General features: G+C 35.5%; 3 protein-coding genes across 10 annotated transcripts; 2 read left to right on the top strand and 1 right to left on the bottom strand.

Moving 5' to 3' along the window:
- Positions 1 to 140: 140 nt before the first annotated feature.
- LOC111792511 (Pentatricopeptide repeat (PPR) superfamily protein) lies at positions 141 to 3,517 on the top strand. Of its 7 annotated transcripts, none has more exons than XM_087123228.1 (9): positions 145 to 302; positions 391 to 433; positions 499 to 531; positions 645 to 817; positions 904 to 1,022; positions 1,220 to 1,399; positions 1,483 to 1,539; positions 1,728 to 1,801; positions 2,805 to 3,517. In XM_087123228.1, the coding sequence occupies exons 4-9, from the start codon at positions 686 to 688 to the stop codon at positions 2,846 to 2,848; spliced, it is 606 nt and encodes a 201-aa protein (XP_086979354.1). In that variant the 5' UTR covers positions 145 to 302; positions 391 to 433; positions 499 to 531; positions 645 to 685; the 3' UTR covers positions 2,849 to 3,517. The 7 variants fall into 7 exon arrangements, with proteins under 7 accessions (XP_086979351.1, XP_086979352.1, XP_023529795.2 ...); XM_087123227.1 differs by having other exon boundaries at positions 146 to 302; positions 641 to 817; XM_087123225.1 differs by having other exon boundaries at positions 141 to 433; positions 641 to 817.
- Positions 3,518 to 4,126: 609 nt separating this feature from the next.
- On the bottom strand, positions 4,127 to 12,583 carry LOC111792398 (uncharacterized). 2 transcript variants are annotated; one of them, XM_023673817.2, is made up of 14 exons: positions 12,501 to 12,583; positions 12,104 to 12,295; positions 10,680 to 11,790; positions 9,637 to 9,858; positions 9,297 to 9,529; positions 8,824 to 8,898; positions 8,259 to 8,330; positions 8,073 to 8,171; positions 7,900 to 7,971; positions 7,711 to 7,825; positions 7,127 to 7,195; positions 6,501 to 7,017; positions 5,740 to 5,866; positions 4,127 to 5,072 (listed from the first exon to the last, which is right to left on the bottom strand). In XM_023673817.2, exons 2-14 carry the CDS (start codon positions 12,251 to 12,253, stop codon positions 4,428 to 4,430), a joined length of 3,507 nt encoding a protein of 1,168 aa, XP_023529585.2. In that variant the 5' UTR covers positions 12,254 to 12,295; positions 12,501 to 12,583; the 3' UTR covers positions 4,127 to 4,427. The 2 variants fall into 2 exon arrangements, with proteins under 2 accessions (XP_023529585.2, XP_023529586.2); XM_023673818.2 differs by lacking the exon at positions 12,501 to 12,583 and having other exon boundaries at positions 4,127 to 4,328; positions 4,424 to 5,072; positions 12,104 to 12,373.
- A 5,021-nt stretch (positions 12,584 to 17,604) lies between these two features.
- On the top strand, positions 17,605 to 18,753 carry EXL5 (EXORDIUM like 5). The gene has a single exon (XM_023673981.2). It carries the CDS (start codon positions 17,645 to 17,647, stop codon positions 18,689 to 18,691), a length of 1,047 nt encoding a protein of 348 aa, XP_023529749.2. The 5' UTR covers positions 17,605 to 17,644; the 3' UTR covers positions 18,692 to 18,753.
- Positions 18,754 to 21,221: the final 2,468 nt, after the last annotated feature.

A 21,221-nucleotide genomic window follows, 5' to 3' on the forward strand; every position in this document is an offset into this window, starting at 1 on the left:
TACCGAGCCGACGAGCCGAGAAGGTCACTGGCGGCGCACGGCTTCTGGACGCGGGCTGGTGTCGCTGGTCTTGGGCCGGGATGGATACGCGGCCCAGAGTCGGTGTCCGGGCCGTACGTTGGCTGAGGCGAGCTCGCGCGATACCCGAAGAACCGACCCGGGATCCGCTGCTCTGTCTTCCTCACTCGAGTCCCGACGAACCCTAATCGCGGAACCCGACTACTGTTGCCGATGAGACCGTCGTCGTCCGTTCGTCCTTGACGGTGCGTCCGTGCCTCTTGTTACGAAATACCCCGGCGTTGGTTAGCTCCTACCTAAGAATTCACAAAGGTCCGAAGCCTCGCGGCGTTATCGATTCCCCACCTCACTCTTTCTGCTCCTCTCTCACAGGTACAACAATCACTCAAAAGAAGTACGTCCTGTTACCAGACCTCGCCGGAAATCGCGAGATTTCCGGCGTTTCCTTTTTTTTTTTTTTTTTTTTTTTTTTTTCTGGAACGCGTATCGTCACAAAGAGTTCCGTTAAAAGAGGTGTGCATGAATGTGATGTTCATATTGAGAAATGTCTCATGCATTATTTTGTTAATTGTATGTTGTGAATAAGCATCTTGAAGAATTTTAGTAATGTTTTCCTGTTTAGTTAGAAATTTGCAGGCATTATCAAAGTACCCTAAAATTCCAATCAATGGAGGCCATGGTGAAGAAGTATCAGCAAAGATTCAGAAAGTTCAAAGATGAAATGGATCGCTGGGACGAGCTTCAAGTTCGCTTGATTTCACAGTTCACGAACGCTTCCTCCATCATTGGGAGGTTGCAGGTCAGCCTCAATTCTCATTTTATTATGCTGATGAATAATTTTTGTTTTCAGTTTCAAAATTAGAATCTTTGAAAAATTATTGTCAGGTGCTTCAAGATCCTAACAATTATGGCAGTCTGTCTGGTATGGATGGAATTGTAGATGCGCTATTGGCTAAGCAGATGGAATCGTTGCAACTCGTTTTCTCGTCTATTATAAAGACAATGTAAGTTCTTTTTTGTTTTTGTTTCAATTTTCAACTTGTACATAGCTCAACTCATTAAAACATATATCCTCGATCAAGATGTTAGAAGTTCATGTCGTTGAACAAGAAAATGACAATCATCAAATTTGTGCAAACAGTTCGACAAACGTTTTTGCTGTCTTGTTTACATCAGTGAAGAATCTGAATAATTTTCTCAGGGAAGAACTTGGGAATATTGTCCGTTCAATGGAGAAGATTTATCGTGATGGGAAGCAATTAATCGAAGGTGGTTCGAATCAGCCATCAACAAAACAACTGCAACAAAGAGTTGGATTAAAACCGAGTCTTGAAGATTGCTTGAACGGGTTAAGGCTTCTATGTGACATGCATCGCTCTGAGTAAGAATTTTTCTGATCATGAAAGCAAGTTTTTTACTGGATATGTATTTGGCTTCGTAATGAACTTGTTTCAATCTCTTTAGGTACCATCTTAAAGAATCTATGGTCTCATCACTTCCAGAACTTTTCTGGAAACCCAGGTATCTTTATCCCATTGCTTTTGGTAGTTGCATATGAAACATCCTTTTCTTGTAATGTTTCATATGAATTTATACATTATTAGATTCCTTCCTTTTATCATCTTATTTTTGTTTTCTGCCTCCAAATTATGTTATTATTTATGGTCCATTTGTTTCCCTCTGAAAAAATGTGCATCTTGAATTGTTAGGAATCATAGTGCCCAAGATCTCAGTTCCTTACAGCAACTTTTGGTTGATCAACCCAACATTCGGAAAGAGGAAGGTTAGTAGATGACTACTTTCGTTCGGCACGTCGTATTATGAACTTTAGTGATGAATGTGTAATCTATAAGTTTAGAAGTATCAAATCTGTGAATGAAGGAGGCCATTTAGTGTATACATTTGTTGGTAAGAAATTTAGTTTCTATGGAAAAAAAAAAATGGAAGAATGTAAGCATACAAAAAGAACCCACTAAAGGACTTCAATCCGAGAGAATTGTAACAACCCAAGCTTACCACTAGCAGATATTGTCCTCTTTGGGCTTTCCCTTTCGGGCTTCCCCTCAAGGTTTTTAAAACGCGTCTACTAGGGATAGATTTCCACACCCTTTTAAGGAATGATTCGTTTCTCTCTCCAACCGATATGGGATCTCACAATCCACCCCCCTTGGGACGGCACACCTAATTAAGGCCGGTAATAGACACCAACAAGGATGAACTAAACCTAGCTACGCCCCAATCTTCCTCCCGCAATCCATCGACCTCCCCCATCGACCTCCCTAAAGATTCTGATGTTCCTCTCAAGCCAAAGTTCTCACAATAAGTCAAAGGAACAAGTCTGCCACAAAGAAGCACTATCTTGAACTTGAATTAGTTGCCTGGTCCTGGCTTTCAAGTATTCACTTACCATTACAGAGGCAAATCCTGCCTTGCTGTTTACTTTAATGGCTTTTGTTTGATCTAAAATCTCTTCTTCCCTGACAAGTATATTAAATATCATGTTTAGGGTCATATAGTTGTCCAATGAAAATAATCGAGTCGAGGTGCATAGAAACTGACCAAACGATCACAAATATAAAAAAAACAGTATATTAAACCTAATGTCTAAAAAATTTGCTTAGTTTGGCCATCAAGTGATCTATCTGTTGTCAGTGGGGTAGAGCTAAAATTTTGTTGCCTTTGCATCCATTTGGTGCTTGGATTAAGTTATGATGTATATACTGTATTGATTATGCTGCATTTTGCATATGCAAAATGGCTTGATTCTTGATCCTCTTTTGTTGTAGTTGAGTTTATCTTTGATACCATACTGGTTCCAGAAGCTAGCTAAAATGATGAGATAATCAAACAGTTCAAGAACATTTGATTGCATCTACATGCCTTCTTCCAAGGAAGAACTTGTATTCTTGCAATGGCAAGAAATTTTCAGGAAGAGGAAGCTTCAAGGATATTTACCTTGTGAGAGAGAATACAACACCAACAATATCAATTGAAAAGCAAAGTAGTGTCGGTATTCATCTCTATTCCCCCGGTAGTAGTGCATTTGACGTTTTGGCCGATTATATGATTTAATCAGTTGAGTTATGTTGAGGTTAAATTTATGTTTTACTAGTGAGATTTTTTTATAATCTAGTTTTATGAACACACAATTAGTTTCAACAATATTGTCGATGGTACATGACTACTACCACTGTGCCAAGCTTACTTTGACGTGTATTAAGATACGACATAGAGACGACTTATCTACCATTACCAACCGGTGTGGTATTGCTTCCCATCCTTCTTCACGATCGTAGGTAGTAGGGTAGCAGGTTAGAGGAAGGAGATGAAGTAAAAGAACAAGGATGCTTTTGCCTTTATAGACATATAAATGTGAAGCCTTTTGATATGAGTTTCTGAAATGCATTGGTAAGAATGAATATTGGTGCACTTGCACTCATCTCATGTATTTCGACCATTTTGATTATAATAAAACTTTTTGGTCATAATTTTCAGGGAATTCTTTCTTTTATGTTCTCTATTACACCATTTTTGTTCATGGGTTTAAGTTAGCTCGATAAAAACAACCGTATTTTTAAGACCATAGAAAGTTTTAGTGTTGGTATAGAATCTATGGTGGCTACCTTTACCTTTATAAGATTTAATATCTAACGTGTTTCTATTTCAACTAAATGTAGTAGGATTAATCGAGGTGCACACAAGGTAGACCGAACACACGATGTGAAAAGCAAAATTGATACAATTTCAAATACCCTGTTCATAGGCTAATCTTCTCTAATCTTCTCTATAATTATAGATAAATCCATTTGGCAGCAATGACAGTTCATCCAAGATAAAAACCCGTTTAATAATATGAAATTAGCATGATCTGAGACTCATAACAACACATTCCATCATTTTGATATGAAACAATTTCACCAATATGATGAAATTGTTAAGAGCAAAGATCCCATCCAAGGAAGATTTTAAGAAAATAATAATAACTCTTCCACAAATATATCCCAATATTTAGCAAAATTGCTGCAAAAATCACACTATAGAATCGAAAAGGTCACATACAGAAGCAAGTCCAGCAGCCTCAAGGCTCAGTGGGATCATAGTTCCAACAGGTAATAATACTGTGCAAATTAATCAAATTTATCACGCCAATAAGCTGTGCATAGGATTCTCTTAAAAAGAACATACAAATGAATTTAAAATTTATATAAAAAACAAAAACAAAAAAAAAAATTGAATACACAAAGGTGAACAGAAAAAATACATCACAAAGCATCAACCTGAGGCAAAGATGGGGCACACTGAGGACAAACCTACATCTCAAATAATATCATATTATCCCAAGCTTAAACCGCGTTCTAGAAGGCTTTAAACAAAACATATCATATGTAAAATGAGCAATGCAAACCTGGCTAAAATGCACTCCAGTTATCTGATCCTTTCTTTGGAGTTTGATTATCCAGGGATGCCCGAAACGGCCCTGTCGATCCGAAGTCTGCATCATCGAATGATGGAAATCCGTGGCCTTGATCAAAATCTTTGCTGCTACGCATCGAATCGAACCGTGACAATGAAGGGAATTCCTGATCGAAGTCTTTGCTGCTGCGCATTGAATCAAATCGTGAGAACGAAGGGAATCCCTGATCAAAGTCTTTACTGCTGCGCATTGAATCGAATCGCGTCAACGAGGATCCACCCTGGTCGAAGTCTCTACTGCTGCGTGATGTATCAAACTGACCAAATGGTGAGAATCCAGGGCCCTGGTCGAAGTCTCTACTGCTGCGCATTGAGTCGAATCGTGCAAATGTGTCTTGCGGTGGGAAACCACCTTCATGCACACTGGAAGAATCAAACCTTGAGAAGTTCTCAAAACTTGGTTCTGATCCCTCGTGGTAATTGTTCGGAGAATTGCCCGAGTTGAAGAGTGGGGTGCTAGGAACAGACTCATCGAAAGCAAATGTACTTCTCTTGGCCTGGAATGGTTCTGTTCTTATAGGATTCAAGCCCAAGTCCCCAGAATCGAAAAAATAGTTGTCTCGGTTAACATCATTGTCAGTCTACAAAAAGTAAAAGGCAAAATTAAATATATGTATCAGCAGGTCTCACTAACAGCTTAACGAACAAACGCTTAAGGAAATGAACATTAGCAGCAAGCAGATCTAAACAAGATCTCAGAATCACCATACAAAAATGACATGCTTATTAAATAATTGAAATTTTCAAGTACAAAGGTATTTGATGTGTGAATATATTGATACATTTAACAATTCAAAATAGATATATCACATAAATGTAACAAAAAACTAGAACACAAAAAAATTATAATTGAATAATTTTTTAAGGGTTGCAATTGCAGCAATCTTTCAATTGGTTTGTTTAGGGCTGGGTCATTGTATATATATCGGCTCGTTTTTCATACTTGTTAGTGGTTGCGACATCAGTGTGTAACATTCTCTCTTTTTTCGGAGGAACATGTCCATGTGTACGGAATTCAAAAGGAAAAAAAATGACTTTTTTTTTGCTTGTTGGGCATGTGTTCTGTCCATAAACGTGTCTCCAACACGAATACTCAGACATAAATAGAGCATCCATGTTTCCTACTTCCGAAGTATAAGGAACTGAATGCATCAGGAGGGAAGTTCAAGGGGAAAATATTTATAGAATAAAGTGAAAAGCATTTGTGCTAATTGATTCGTCAATTATAACATACAGTTTAATGCTTACCTTACTGGAACCTCCAGCGTTGAAGCCCCAAACAGAGTCAATATCGTCATTCATATCGAATGTTCCCCAAGCTGGTTCGTCATAGCTCTTGTCACCAGAAAACACAGATCCCACACCTCCATGATCACTGAAGAAATAGTTAAGATATAATTACTTCTTCAAGAGCAGAGAGAAAACTTCAATGCAAAAAAATCATAGGAATGATAGTAGATATGAACTCCTTTTGCAACTCTAGTTTCTTGATAAAGAATCAATTGTTTTTGTATATCTCCCCTCTCCTGGTTTTAACATAAATCTGGAGTTTTCCCATAATTCCACTCTAACTGAACACCCAGCACCCTCCTTTTTACACTCCACTTTTGTGAATTAATATTATTTCTTATAAACATATCAATAACAATGGAACTCAACTAAAGATCAAGACCATGACCCATTACCCACAAAGAAATGGTTACACAGAAACAGGCTATAGAAGTGAAAAGTAAAAACAAAAACTCTTAGAGAAATAGAGACACAAGAAGACGAGTTAGATTGAGGAATTTTGATACATTAAATCATCACTAATACTATAACAAATTTAAGTTGTTGGGCTACGGTAAAATATTTTCAACCCATTCTTCTTTGATACTTTATATCCGTTATATAGGGCCTAATCTTTTCAAATCATTTTCGAACACTCCCCCTCACCATGTACACTTTGGCCCAACATATGGTCATAAACACTACTTCGAAGGGTAAAAAAAAAAGACAGTTGACAATACCTTAGAGCGTCCTTATCACGGGGTGAAGTATCAAAGCCAGCAGCCTTCCCAAGATTGGAATCCCTATATTGAGTGTCCTTGTCACGGGGTGAAGCATCAAAGCCAGCAGCCTTCCCAAGATTGGAATCCCTATATTGAGTGTCCTTGTCACGGGGTGAAGCATCAAAGCCAGCAGCCTTCCCAAAATTGGAATCCCTGTGTTCCTTGGGACTTTCAATAACACTACTTGCAAAGGGGCTGTTAGGAGCACTTCTGGCTGATCCATCTTCACTTTTATTATCGTGTACGGAACCATTTTCAACAGCTTTTTCATCCATACTAGGAGGTTTCTCTTCCTTGGAATCAGCATCTGGTGTAGAATCTCCGTCCTTGGTATCAACATCTGGTGCAGGTGTAACTTTTTGGCTGTCAATGGCTGAACCTTGTTCTTTTTGCACCGACTCAGATTTGGATTTCTGCTTTGGAGGTGCTATGACATTCTGCACATCAAGAGTGAGTTCCTTGACAACAGTGAAACCTGAAAAAAAAAATTATGAATGATTCATCGTTCTGCAGTCACCACAAATAAGGTAAAGCAAGAAGGCATAATAATCAGTTAATGACTAATATAAATTCCTCTGGCATACCTTCCTCCTCAAATTTATCCCAATCCTCGTCCCAGTCAGCAGCTCCCACTTGGATGCCAGGTTGCCAGCCTTTATTTGAAACAATGAGGAAAATGATCAACAACAAAGATAACAAAAAGATCTTAAGAAGAACAAAAAAGAACCAAGGGAAAGAGAGAGAGAGAACATCCGTTTATATCGGAGAGATAATTAGAATTGTTGTTAGTGTTGGAGTATCTAATTGAGTCACTACATTTCCATTAGAGGAAGGAAAGAAAAGACAAGCCTACAGTCTTCGTTACTAAATTCCAGTTAGTTTATAATGTACCCAAATTCACATTCACATATTTCTCTTAGTTAAGATATCAAGTAAGATTCAAAATACATGTCGGTCTAAAAATACTATAATTAAGATTGCATGTGTTATGACTGACTAGTTCACAAAAATGGAAGGTAAATCTTTCTGTTTTGCATGTAAATCATTCATAAGCAAGACATCTTGATTTTATTTCATGTCAACACAAAAATTGACACGGCTAGAAAGAAAATTGCTACCCAGACAACTGAGATTTGGCAGAGTAAATAATGCATTTCAAGAAACCTACCGAAAGGTAGTTCACTCAGAGTTATTGGTTTCGCACGCAAACCATAACTCTTGCAGCGTTCATTGAGAGATTTCACTAAGTCTTCTATATCTGCTTGAATACGATCAGCACGAACCTGAAATTTTGGTTATAGAAATGACCTTAGATGAACTCCTGCACTGTTCAATCGGCCAGAAAACTAAAATTTACCTGAATAATGCCATCTTCACTAACATCTTGTTCCATCTTCACAATCGCATGATACAGTTCCATCTTCTTCTCCTAAACCAGAGTAAACAACAGCATCAAATATCATTAGTTTCTGAATGCATAGCATAGTTTAAACTGGTTCCCACAATCTGATTTACAAACAGTGAAGGAACCTGTATATCACGGAATGTAGCTTCTTCAACGGTTAATCTGGAGGCTACATCACCAGATTGTTTGTATTTCTCTTCATATTTCTTAGCAAGGGACTCTACCTGAAATAATCAAAACCTTCAATGAGTTCACTATAATCATTTAAGTTAAACAAGGATGAACTACACATTATTCCATCAAATAGATACCTCACGTTTTTCTGAAGACACTCTTTCAGATATTTCATTCAGCCGATTGTCACATCGGCTCTTGTACAAGACCTTATTGAAAGAAGAAAAATTCAGGAAAAGCAGTAAGGTAATAAAGAACTAAATCCATCCTCAATGAACATATACAGCACAAAAGCCTAATTTAGCAAAAGCAAGACATAAATGAGTGCTAATAAAATCATACACCTTTCAATCAAGCATGCGAGAGGTGCTCAGTTACATTTCTAGAATTTTATTATTTTTCATAGGAAACAGCTTTAAATTCACAGAATGAAAATAAATGCAAGGAAAAAGTTGCCAAAAACACAAATGCAAGGAAAAAATCAAATAATATCCAGAAAAAATATATATTTGTATTCTGCTGTTTTCTTTTCTCCCTTGTGTGTGTTGGGGGGGAGGCAAAGCATCTGCAACATCAGAAGCATCATCTTTCCGAAACTCTTTGGACAATACTCATTACAGTCCGTATATAAGTATAACAACCACGAATACCCCATGGTTTAAAGAAAAAGGAGAATACATAAAAGAATTCTTCAGTACTTACAAGTTCTTGCATTTTAGTACGATAATACTCAATTTTCTGTCTCGATTCCAAAATTTCCTTCTCCAATTCTTCAACCTTCATTGAACAAAACAAGATGTGTCGAAGTATGAGTGACAGACAAATCACAAAATCAGTAGTAAAATATGAAGTATTTAATAACAGAGCAACTGATATTATGGCTTAGTTTTTAACAACGTAAGAATATTAATCCCCATGATGGCTATTAGCACAAAGGGACTTCAAACTTCGATCAAAACTTCTGACTACAGAAGAAAATAAGGGAAAAGATGCACTAACTGTAAGTTTTCCGATCTACAAAACCTATTTTCAAGAAATAAAAAAGAACATCTATGTCTACAAGTGGGGTCTTATTTTTCATTCCATGTTAACTCGGGTGAAATCTAACCAAGATCACTACTATGTCTATAACAGAGGATAGAACAAAAATAGGACATTAGAAGGAAATGAGGTGCCTTTTTCTCCGCATCTGCTGCTTCTTGGAACTTTGAGTTGAGGGAGTTCTGCTCCTCTGTACTAAGTTGACCAACAAGATTTTTCTCCAGCACAGGAACCTTTGATTTAGGCTTATTGGTCTGTGGCTCATCCTCAACCGGGGAGGCAGCAGCAGGTGTAGGCGGTCGTTCTCCAACTACAGGAGCTCCATGCAGATTACCAGACCCAGGAACCCCTTGGTGCTGTTGGTAACCTTTTTTTAATTAAAGAAAAGAGTTAGTGTTGGGGTAAATTTCATCCCACTGAGAGGAGTCCAACTAATTGCAAAAGGCCATGAAGTAACTCGTCAAAAGGGATTACCAGCTGTAGGTCTCCAAGCTGCATTGCTATAGTTAGATGCAGCCGGAGTCACAGGATGACCATTGCTGGAAAAATCAAACACAACGTTGCTAGGAAGCATAGCAGGAAGAATGTGCCCTTCTCTATGTCGCTCCAACAAATAGAGTGCGATACAGAACTCCCTGACAGAAAGCATGCTATCATTATCTTGATCGGATAAGTCCCACACTTGCTTTAAAACCTCTGACAGATGTCAACAATAATATACTTGTGAGAATATCATTATCAACCGAGAAAATAACACTAATAACATAGATTTATCAAATAAACAAACAACCATTTAAATAAGAAAGAGAAAGATTCTAATCTGACCATCAATGAAACAATTCAAAATTTTCCAACTTAAGAAGAGAAAGGTTTAGCATAGTGCTGACTTTGTAGTAACTAAAGCAAGTTCAGAAAATATCACTTGGCAGACAGCCTACAAGCCTAAAATAAGGAAGATTGATCCAACAAAAATTTGAATTTCTAACACAAACAACCACGGCACAAAGCAAGTTTCTTTATCAAGCGGCAGTGTGTCTCAATATAAAGAAATCACACATGAAAAGAAAAGGAAATCCCCCCCCACCCACCCAACAATTTTTTGTTTTACATTCCGTCTAATGAATAAAATTGTTTCTTAACCATAGAAGAAAAAATAAGTATCATCCAGGGGAAGTAACAGGACATTTAACAATAAAATAAAAGGTCAAAAGGCAGTTTCCAAATGTTGTATTCGATTGTATGGGTGTGTATGCAAGTGGAATTGAGTGGCAAGCACCATTAGACAACTCAAAGATAATTCATCAATATCACACAAAGTGATTCACAACTAGAACCTAAATTTCACTTCATGTTTCAATGTGCTTAGAAGTTACAGAACAGTCCGAACTTGTTGTATAACAGACTCAAAAACAAACTAAAAATCGGGAATGATGATAAATAGAAAGTGGAAAAGGGGACAGCGACCTTGCAAAATTTTAAATGAAAAGTTCAAAATCCTCCTTAAAATGAATTTATACCTCTTGGCAGTCTCCAACTCAAGAACAAATTGCGAGCTTCTTCACCCGTAATTTTTCCATCTCTATCTTTATCCACCACAACAAAAACTTTAGTATACTTCTGCACATCAGTCTGCGTCATTCTAGGCCAAGGGCGCTGAGATTGACCAGAAACAGAGTTCTGAGATCCTGTTGATAATCCAGAGGAAGCAGGGTGCGATATGCTCTGTTGATTGGGCTTCCCTAGTGGCTGGTTCCGTGGAGGCTGATTAGCAAGAGGTGGTTTCATAAATGAATTTTGCAAAGAATCAAGGGAACCTGCTCTAACTATTGGTTGTGTAGCAGAAGGTACAGGAACAGTGACTGATGTAGAACTGATATTGCCAGTCGACAATTTATCTGAAGGTACATCTTGTTTTGAGGGAACAGAACTTGCAGCAAAGTGCCCTCCTCCAAAATATGATCCAGAAGCAATCCCATTTCCGGAAACACCTTGCACATTACTATCCACAGGTGATGGTGTAGCCGACTTTATTCCAGGAGCAGTCTGAGGCCTAGGGGGTAGAGAAGTTATTAGTCCTGCACTTGATTGCCCAAATCCAACCTGTGTTCCAGCAGGACTGAATCCTCTGTTCGGAGGTTGTGAGGGTGTCCCCTGAACTCCACCAGCACGGTCACTGACCCAATCATTCGAGATGCTAGAATTTGTTGGAGGTGGCCCCGACACGGGACCTACTCCTGAAAATCCCTGCACTGGATGGAAAGCAGAATTTGAAGTGGCCAACGGAGGCCTTACAGATTGATTCTCTCTAGAAGGAACCGGTGAAGCAGTCGTAGTAACACTTCGAGCAACCTGTGATTCCAACCCAGAGTCTTGTGAGGGAGTTGGAGTACCAATGCCAGTCTGAGGTGTAGGTAATGCCGGAGTAGAATTGAACTGAGATGCAGGCGGGGTATTGAAATTTATTTGTGGTGCAGGTATTTTAGATGCAGCTGGGCTAAACAATGCTGCTTTTACAATCTCAGGGGTTAGTTCCCTCTTACTCTGTGCTACAGTGACCAGCCTAAGGGCATTATTAAACTCCGCCCGACCGAGAAAACCAATCTGTCTCGGGTCCGAAAGTGCCCAAATCTGCAGATAGATCAACAAAACAGTAACAAAAGTACAAGAGCTGAAGCCAAATTATGAAGATACAAGATTAGAAGTTCACAAAGATTCTCAAACTAACAAATCCAATAGGTATCAAAATCGCAATTCCACCCTCTTAAGATACCAAAAGAAAAAAAAAAACTACAGACCTGATTGAAATCTCAGTTAAACTAAACCCAAGCAACATCAATTTTCGTCAACTTCAAACAGCAACCAAAAACCCACCATGCGAAGTGCAAAACAACGCAAACACCAAAAAACAAGAAAGAAAAAGGAGGAGGAGTAATGGAGTTACCTGTGCAAGAACCTGCTTGGGCAATCCAGACCCTTGAAAGAAGGCAACCGCTTCAGCACCACTAATTCGACCATCGCGGTCCAAATCGGCACGTCGAAAGTATACATCAAAGAGATCCACATTCGGCGCTGAGTTCTGCGCCGATGCCATTGCTGAAATCAAAATCTACAACTCTTGGATCGGAGAAACGAGCTGACGGAATCACAGCACACGCGCATGAGGAATTAAAACAAAAAAAACGAAAAAAAACAAAAAAAAAACAGATCAAACACACACGGATTAGGAACAAATCGAACAACCCTGAGAAAACAAAATCAAGTGATTGAAACGACCCTCGCAACCCGATTGAGAGAAAAAACCATACAAAAAAAAAATGGAAATGAAATGGGATACACACTGATGCAGGAGCAGGTTGAGAGATGCGGGAGGGGGGAGGTTTCTGTCGCTGAGAGAAAAAAAAAAATTAAAAATTAAAAAAAAAAATAATTAAAAAATAATTAAAAAATAATCTCCGTTTCCTGTTTTGTTGATCTTATTTACAAAAATGCCATTCTTTTTATTTTCCTTTTTAATTACAATTCTAATATATTTGTATATTTTTATTATCTGATCATAAAAATATGGTAATTAATATTAAATATTAATAACATGATTAAAAATTTTGGGTACCAATAATAATGTACTAGGTTATGTCTTAGGCAATTAAGGGAAAGATACAAGGTGTCACAACTGCATTCTTGCAGCAGCGGACCAACTTATTCTAACTCAACGAACAAGTCAACTATGAGATATTCAAATTTTACGACAACATCAGCGGTATACTCGAATCCCGAGTCACGTTTTAGAAAACGTGAATGAGAAAGCAATATTATAAGCTAAAAGTGATTAGGCAATAACAATAGCTTTGGACAAGCATGACTACGATACAGGGCGTGGGAAGAGCAATTCTGCTCAAATAATTTTTACAAAAAAGTCAATGTAGCGTAATGTCATTTTTTTAAGCGTAATTCTAACCGACATTATGATATTTCATATCATTGCTATCTCGTTTATTTTGTCGAGCATTCTAAACAGATATATATATATATATATATATATTAAAATGTAATATTGAAAGTTTCCAAATAATTTTAAAAAGAATATGAGAAATTGTATTAAAAGGGTCAATACTGAAATTAAAAAAAATAAATAAATAAATAACATTATGAAATTATAGATGATAAAAATGTGTAAATGATCCTCTAAAGCCCATTAGAGGCCCATATTGAGGCCCACTTTATTTGGACTGAGACAAGCTATCTTCATTGATGGGCTTTATGTTGAAGCCCAAAACTGTTAAATTATTAATTTAAATAAAATTAGAATTTATTTATAAATAATTTATATAGTCTCTTCAATTATAGAGATTATTTACAATTTCTTTTTATTTATCAAATTATAAAAATAAAATTCATGCACAAGAAAAATAAATAAAATCATTACACACCTCCTCGAGGATGAAGTCGAAGAGATGCTTCGACTTACTCCGCTCATCCTTTTCTTGAAATTCACAATTTTCTCCTCTAGTCGTCCTCCTCGAGGATGATGTCGATCACACGTGACATTCGTGACGATCTTAATATTAATATCTTCACGTGTGACATCTGTGTTCAACATGACGTGAAGATTTCACTATAAATAGCATCGATTATTAATGTCGAAATTTAGATAGAGGAATGCAGAAAACCTTCACGTGATAGTAGCAGTACAATCTTTATTAATAAAAAATTATTTTAAAAAATTATTATCAATATATGGACGTAAAGCCTATCGATACCTCACAAATTATATTTAAAAAGTTTAATATTATTTTATGAATATTTTTAAAATATAATAAATAAGATTAAATATCGAGAAAAAAAAAGGCGTATTTTAGCGAAACACGACAAGGTGAATCCGAATCGTGTGGGGAAAAGGTGAAACGGTGCGGATTGACGATCGCGGTAAAACGTCAAATACGGACGGCCCAAAAGATATGCCTCAGTAGGATTGGACGGCCAGGATCAGCCGAATTTTAATCTTAGTGATGCGTTAAAGCGGCCTGCTCCACTGGAATCCACTAGTGTGACAAGGCCTCCAATTGTTAGATTCTTATTTTTAAATTATTATTTATTAAATTATAAATTTAGTCTCTATAATTATAAAATTTTTAATTTGATTTTTTCGATTAATAAAGTTTTAATTTTTTTTATTCTCGTTTTATTTATTTGATCATAAATCTCTACACGGTTATTTGATAGGTCTAGGAAAATGTCTCGGTCAGAAATTTTGTCGGTAGACATGTGTTAGGTATCTTTTGTTTGCACAAACTAGCGTCCGAGTTGATGAGGGGAAGGAGCGAAGCAACTCGACCTAGAGAAGATAAATAAAACCTAATATCATGAATATCTTTCGCTCGTTATCTCCTCATCTTCCTCTTTATAAGTCACAACTCACTTCGACGTTTCCAATTTTCCATAGAATCTCTAGGGCTTTTCTAGCCGTTGGGCGATTTTTTCCCGTATGCACTACGCATCGAGAAAGCAAAAAACCTTATTTCACCTTGACAAATTTCTCGTAAAGCTATTGCACCCTAAATAAATACTTCTCGACTGTACTTCCAACCCTACATCCTAAATACGACTTCACAATCCACTAGAACATAGATTAAATAACACTCCAGATTAAACAATTTTATGTAAATAACTATACGCCGACCAACCACGAGCCTTAAACACCCCCTAAATAGTTGTAGCTATCGTCTTTTGAATGACTCGAGAACTCGATCAATTCAGACTATATACCTCAAATCATAAATGTTAGGTTGGGTTAGATTTTTTTTTAATTCAAAATTCGGGTCGGTTCATGGATTGACATATGTTGGTCAGGTCAACCCGACCAGCACAAAAATAGGGTTACAATCAAACTCTACCATACCTTATTTTAAAGACTATTACGAAGATTTAGAATATATGACGTTTTGTAACCAATATCAGTGATACATTATAACGTGTACCGTAGATAAGTACATTTTTTTAAATAATTAAAGAAAAAACCCGACAACCAAACCCAACCATGGTTTAGGTTAGAGTTGTGAATGGCTAGTGTCATATTCTATGTCGTCTTTTCGAGAGACAAATTCCGTCGCTGATTTAAAACCACTAATTTTATAAATAACCAATTGTTCATTTTCTTTTTTATATTTTTTAATTAATTATATTTGAAAATGACATATTAGCATCAAATTTTGTGATTGATAAACGCTGAAGTCTTAATCCATGAATTTTGTAGGCCCCATTTAATAAATAATATTATTTCAATTTTTTCATTTATAAAAATTGTTTGTTTGCAAATAATTTAATCATTTCATTTCATATTTATTTTAAATTTTAAAGCATTTAAAAAAAAAAATTATTTATCAAACGAGTTCTTTAATTTGTCGTGAAATACTCTAAGGAGTTAAAAATAAGCGGAGATTCAGATTTTTCCGAATTGGTCAACGTTTCAAAGGGCTGTTGAATTCATGGGTAAGCTAGAGACAACCGATCGAGAAAAAAAGCAAAAGTGATTCCCGTAGTAATTACGAACGAAATGGGAGCAGCTTAAAAATGTCGTCTTTTTTTCTAGTCGGGTAAAAACTTGTAACCCTCCGAGAAAATATGTTTAATGTTGCTGATTTCTCCTCTTTTGCAATCAGTTAAAAAAAACTCCATTTTTTCTTTGTAGATTTCAGGATTATCCTCATTAATAGGTCCGAGACCCACGTCTAAGAGTTGAAAGGTCTGAATGATCAACTATAGAATCAGTAGGTCGGTCTACTCAACTATGTATCGATCGTAAAGGCAGGGCAGCACAACCCCCAATCAAGGGAGTTATTACGACATTATGTCCAATATATCCCACCTTATTCTCGACATGCAGTGGTACCTCGAGATGGGTAGGAGCAGTTCGAGTCTGTATTACCACATAGCAAGAGCCACGTCTCAATATGATTTATCTAATCAACAATTCATCTCGTGATTTCACGGTCATCAAAGAAGTCCAAAAAGCATCAAACATTTTCAGATGAGATCCATGTAGCAGACACCAGCTCCCACTACGACTTCATATGAGTATTTAGATACCCTAATGTTCGTTTTTCATTAAAATTATTATTTTAATGTATATATAAAAATATATTTAAAATTTATTATTAATAGCATACATCTTAAAATTTATACTATATGAATTTAAAATAATATATGATGACCACTTATAAAAACATTTACTTAATTTCTTGAACTAATTTTATTTTAAAACTAAATTTAATATATAGTTTTGGATATATATTTTTTTAATACAAACCATATAAGAGTAACAAAGAAATTATTTTAGGTGACCAAATAATTGATTTCAAAACTATATTTTAAATTAATATGAAACAATTATTAGGGAATAATATCATTCTTTTCTAAAATAAGAAAAAAAAAAAAAGAAAAATACTTGTCTATCTCTGTCTACAATCCCTTTTTAATAATTTTGTAATTTATCAAATAAATACAACATTTCTTTATTACCATATATATAATAAATTTGAGAAATTCAAATATTTAATTTTTGGTCGATGATATAAAATTTATGTCAGTTCGTGTTTGACCATATATAATATTTTATTAATTAAATTAATTAAATATCCTTAAATTTTCTTTTAAAATTAATTTTTTTATATTTTTTAAAAAGTAAAAAAATAATAATAATAAATATTAATACCTTTATAAAAAAAATTTATCTTGGTCAATTACAAATTCACATCTCATAAATTATCTACGAATTTTAATGTTAATTTTTTTAAAGTTAAAGAAAGCTTATATATATATATACATATATTTTTAAAGTATTAACGATTGTTTTTTAAGACTTATTTTTATTTTTTTAAATTTAAAAGTATTATTGAAAATTTTAGTATTTAGATAAAATGGTTTTTTAATTATTAATTTAATATAGAATAAAAAGTAAATGTGAATGAACAGAAATTCAAAACTTCCAGAAAGCTTAAAACGTTGTCGTTTTAAAAGGCAAAACATAAACCAAAGCAGTCAGTTTTTTCGAGAACTGAAATTAAAGTGTTACATTATTCCTCGATTATCGTTACAAATTAATTATTCCCTAAAAATTATTTAATTTTTAAATTTGTGGGTAAAATAATAAATAAATAAATAATAGGTAAATAATATATTAGATACAAAATAAAAAATTTAAAATTTTATTAAATAATTTTTAAAGTTTATGGTTAAATAAACACAATTTTAAAATTTTAAAATTTTAATACGAATGAATTAAATTTAATTTAACTTTAAAAAAATTGAAAAAAAATATATTAAAAAAAGGAAAAAGAATTGCAGTAAAATACATAACTAGCTGTCTCCAACCACATTCCCTTCCCTCAGTTTCACCGTCCCTATAAATACCCCTCCATTTCCGCCTCTCTGCTCCACCTCCTCCGCTGCTACCGCCGCCGTCTCCGCCACTGCATCGGCCCAGAAAATGTCATCTCTCCGCCCCTTTCTTGCTTTTTCTATTCTCCTCATTCTTTACACCGATATCGTGGCGGCAGCTTCTTCTTCCTCTTCGAAATTTCGGTCGGGATCCGCCACCGTGCACAACCCGAAACTTCCGCCGCCCACCCTCTCCGCCTCGAAAAGATTCGAGGGCTCCTCCAATTTGGTCAATCTCCGGTACCACATGGGCCCGGTGCTCTCGTCTTCTCCGATTAACATATACCTTATTTGGTACGGCAAATGGGCTCTTCCGGAACAGAATCTCATCAAGGATTTCTTGCTCTCATTCTCCGTCGCCGCCGCTGCTCCATCGCCCTCAGTCGCAGAGTGGTGGCGAACGGTCACTCTCTACAACGACCAAACCTGCGCCAACGTGTCCCGCTCCATCGTAATCGCCGGCGAATATTCCGATCGCCGATACTCCCTCGGTACCCAACTCACCCGTCTCTCAATCCAACAAGTCATCGCCTCCGCCGTCCGATCCGCACCGCTCCCGGTCGACCACCGCAACGGAATCTACCTAATCCTAACTTCCGGCGAGGTGATTGTTCAAGATTTCTGCAGAGCCGTTTGTGGATTCCATTACTTCACTTTCCCATCGATGGTCGGCTACACGCTGCCGTATGCCTGGGTTGGAAACTCCGGGCAGCAGTGCCCGGAGGTCTGCGCATATCCATTCGCCATTCCAGGGTATATGGGAGGCGGAGGGGCGGCGGCGCTTTCGCCGCCGAACGGGGATATCGGAGTGGATGGGATGATAAGCGTGATCGGACATGAGTTGGCGGAGCTTTCGTCGAATCCGTTGGTGAATGCTTGGTACGCCGGCGAGGATCCGACGGCGCCGACGGAGATTGGGGATCTGTGTGAGGGGCTGTACGGAAGCGGCGGCGGAGGAGGGTATATTGGGGCGGTGATGAAAGACGGAGAAGGGCGGAGTTTTAATTTAAATGGTGGAAATGGACGAAGGTTTTTGGTGCAGTGGCTATGGAGTCCGGTTTTGAAAGCCTGTGCAGGGCCGAACGCGTTGGACTGAGGAAGAAGATGAAGATTAAAGTATTTTTAATTTTAATTTTAATTTCTTTTTTTTTTTTTTTTTTTTTTTTTGTATAAAGAAAATAAGGATCACAAGTTTTGTGCTTAGCGTTCAAATCATTATATGCTTAGTTGAATTAAATATAATCTAAATTAACCTTTATTTTAAATTATTACGTCATATTTTATATTATTACGTCATACTTTAATTTTATCATTTATCTTCAAATTTTAAAATTTTATAATTAAACTCTTAAAACCCATTAAATATATACTGGTTTTTTAACTATAAAAATATTTTAAATTTTCAGAATCGGTTGAATTTTGCTCGGGTTTTTGTCTGTTTAGTCCATTGAGCTATGTTCGACTAATTATTAGAGGTGTTTATATAGTTCGAGAATCTAGCTTACTCGACCCAATTTGGACTGTCTTAGATTTTTTTCGATTTAGATTAGGTTGAATTTTAGAAAGACTGAAAATTCAGGTCAGTTCGTAGGTTGACATTTTTCTTTGGGTCAACCCTACCAACTGAAAAATAGGGTTACAATACAACCTAACTTTACACTACTTTTAAGATTATTATGTAAATCAAGAATATTTAACGCTTATAATTAATGATAGTGATGCATTATGACTTGTAAATGTCCGATATTTAACTTTAGACTTTAATTATTAGTGTAAAAAAAAAAAAAAAAAAAAAAAAAAACCTACAACTCAACCAAACCTAGAATGGAGGGCTGAGTTGTGAACGCTAACTGGGTTGCTCGAGTAACCAACCCAACCAACCCAAAATTTCGTATTTGTCCAAAAATTTCTCCAACCCAATCCAACTCGAACTATATATATATATATATATATATATATATATATATATATATATATATATATATATTTATTTATTTATTGTACAATAAATTACCATATAGAAAATTAAAGGTATGTACAATAAAAAGTTGAAAAATGAGGGAATTTTCTCTGAGCACAGCTGTAAGTATAATTCGACTTTCCTCCAAGTGGAATCTGCTTCCTAACTAATTTTGACTAGTCGACAAAAATAAAAATATCAATTATATTAAAAAAATAATTAATGAACTGAAAACATGTATAATAATATTTATATTATTGCTTTTTTTTTTTAAATAACTAATTTATTAAGTATAAAAGTGATTATAAATTATTTATTTAGCATATTTATAATTTTTTAAAAAATGAGGTAAAATTAAAATTTTAAAAATTTATTATACATTAAAAGTTTTTAAGAATTTATTAAAAAAAATAGATATTAAATATACCTAAATTGTCAGGTCAAAGTCACGTGAGGCCCACGTTTCGGGCCCACCAACGCGGATTGATTGGCCCATTGGAATGGAAACTCACGTGATCATAGAAATTAAGCTCTTCAAAACAACTGTAATCCACTAAAAAAGGTATATTATTTATTTTTATATTTTTGTAGTAAATATTTATATAATTATTTTGAGTTGAAAAATTATGACTGTATTTTATTTTTAGCGTTAAATTATTATTCTACCAAAATTAAATTAATTTATTAAATGCCATTCTCATATTACCACACACATATATATATATATATATATATATATATATATATATATATATATATATAATTTTCTTTTAAATCCATGTGCTGAGTTGGCAATTTATGTAAATTTGGTAATATTTGGTTGAATATCCAACTAGACGGCTTCTTTTTCAACTACACCCGACACACTGTATTCAAAGGTTTTCTACTAAAGTGGTCAAGATAAAAGTTCGATATCTGACTGATGACTCTCAAGAACTCTTATCGATAGATTCGTTTGGCATCTCGATGTCAGCTCATCACGTCCTAAAGATTGAAGAAGGTCTCCAAAGGTTCGGTTGTTTGTTGATGCAAGAGATACATGAGTTGGGTTTCGAACGTCGGGAAATAGTTTTGTTCCTATCAATCGTTGGTGTTAAAAGGTAAGTCAAGCTGTACGTAAGACGGGCACTAACATATTTGATTCAAATTTTAATAAATACCTGTTAGTCAATATATAATTAGGGACTAAACCGTTACAAATTTAAAAGTATAGGGACTAAATTGTTACAAATTAAAAAATACAGAGACTAAATTGTTATATACTAAAATTTATTTATTTTAATTAGAAAGTACGAACAAATATATAATATATAAAAGAAAATTTCCAACAGTTCAAGAATTTTTCTGTTTGCCACGTAGACACGAAAAGAACAAAAATATCTTGTTCCTTCTCGAACAATATTGGTTTCAAACAGAGCACTCCCAGTCTCCACGTGTCAATCACCCATTAGTCGTTCAAAAACATCACGTGACAAGCGTGCCTCCCCTCCTCAATTTCACAAAACTCCTTAAAAAAATTATATTAAAAAAAAAAAAGGGTTAAATTATTGAAATTGATACTTTAGTGTTAGTTTCAATTATGTCTTTATTCCATCAAAAAAAGCTTTTCTCGAACTTTAAAATTATTTAAATTCACGCATTAAAATAAATAAATGTTTAAAATTGT

The sequence above is a fragment of the Cucurbita pepo genome, chromosome 4, assembly GCF_057944985.1.
Source record: "Cucurbita pepo subsp. pepo isolate OVF chromosome 4, ASM5794498v1, whole genome shotgun sequence".
Classification (NCBI taxonomy): Eukaryota; Viridiplantae; Streptophyta; class Magnoliopsida; order Cucurbitales; family Cucurbitaceae; genus Cucurbita; species Cucurbita pepo.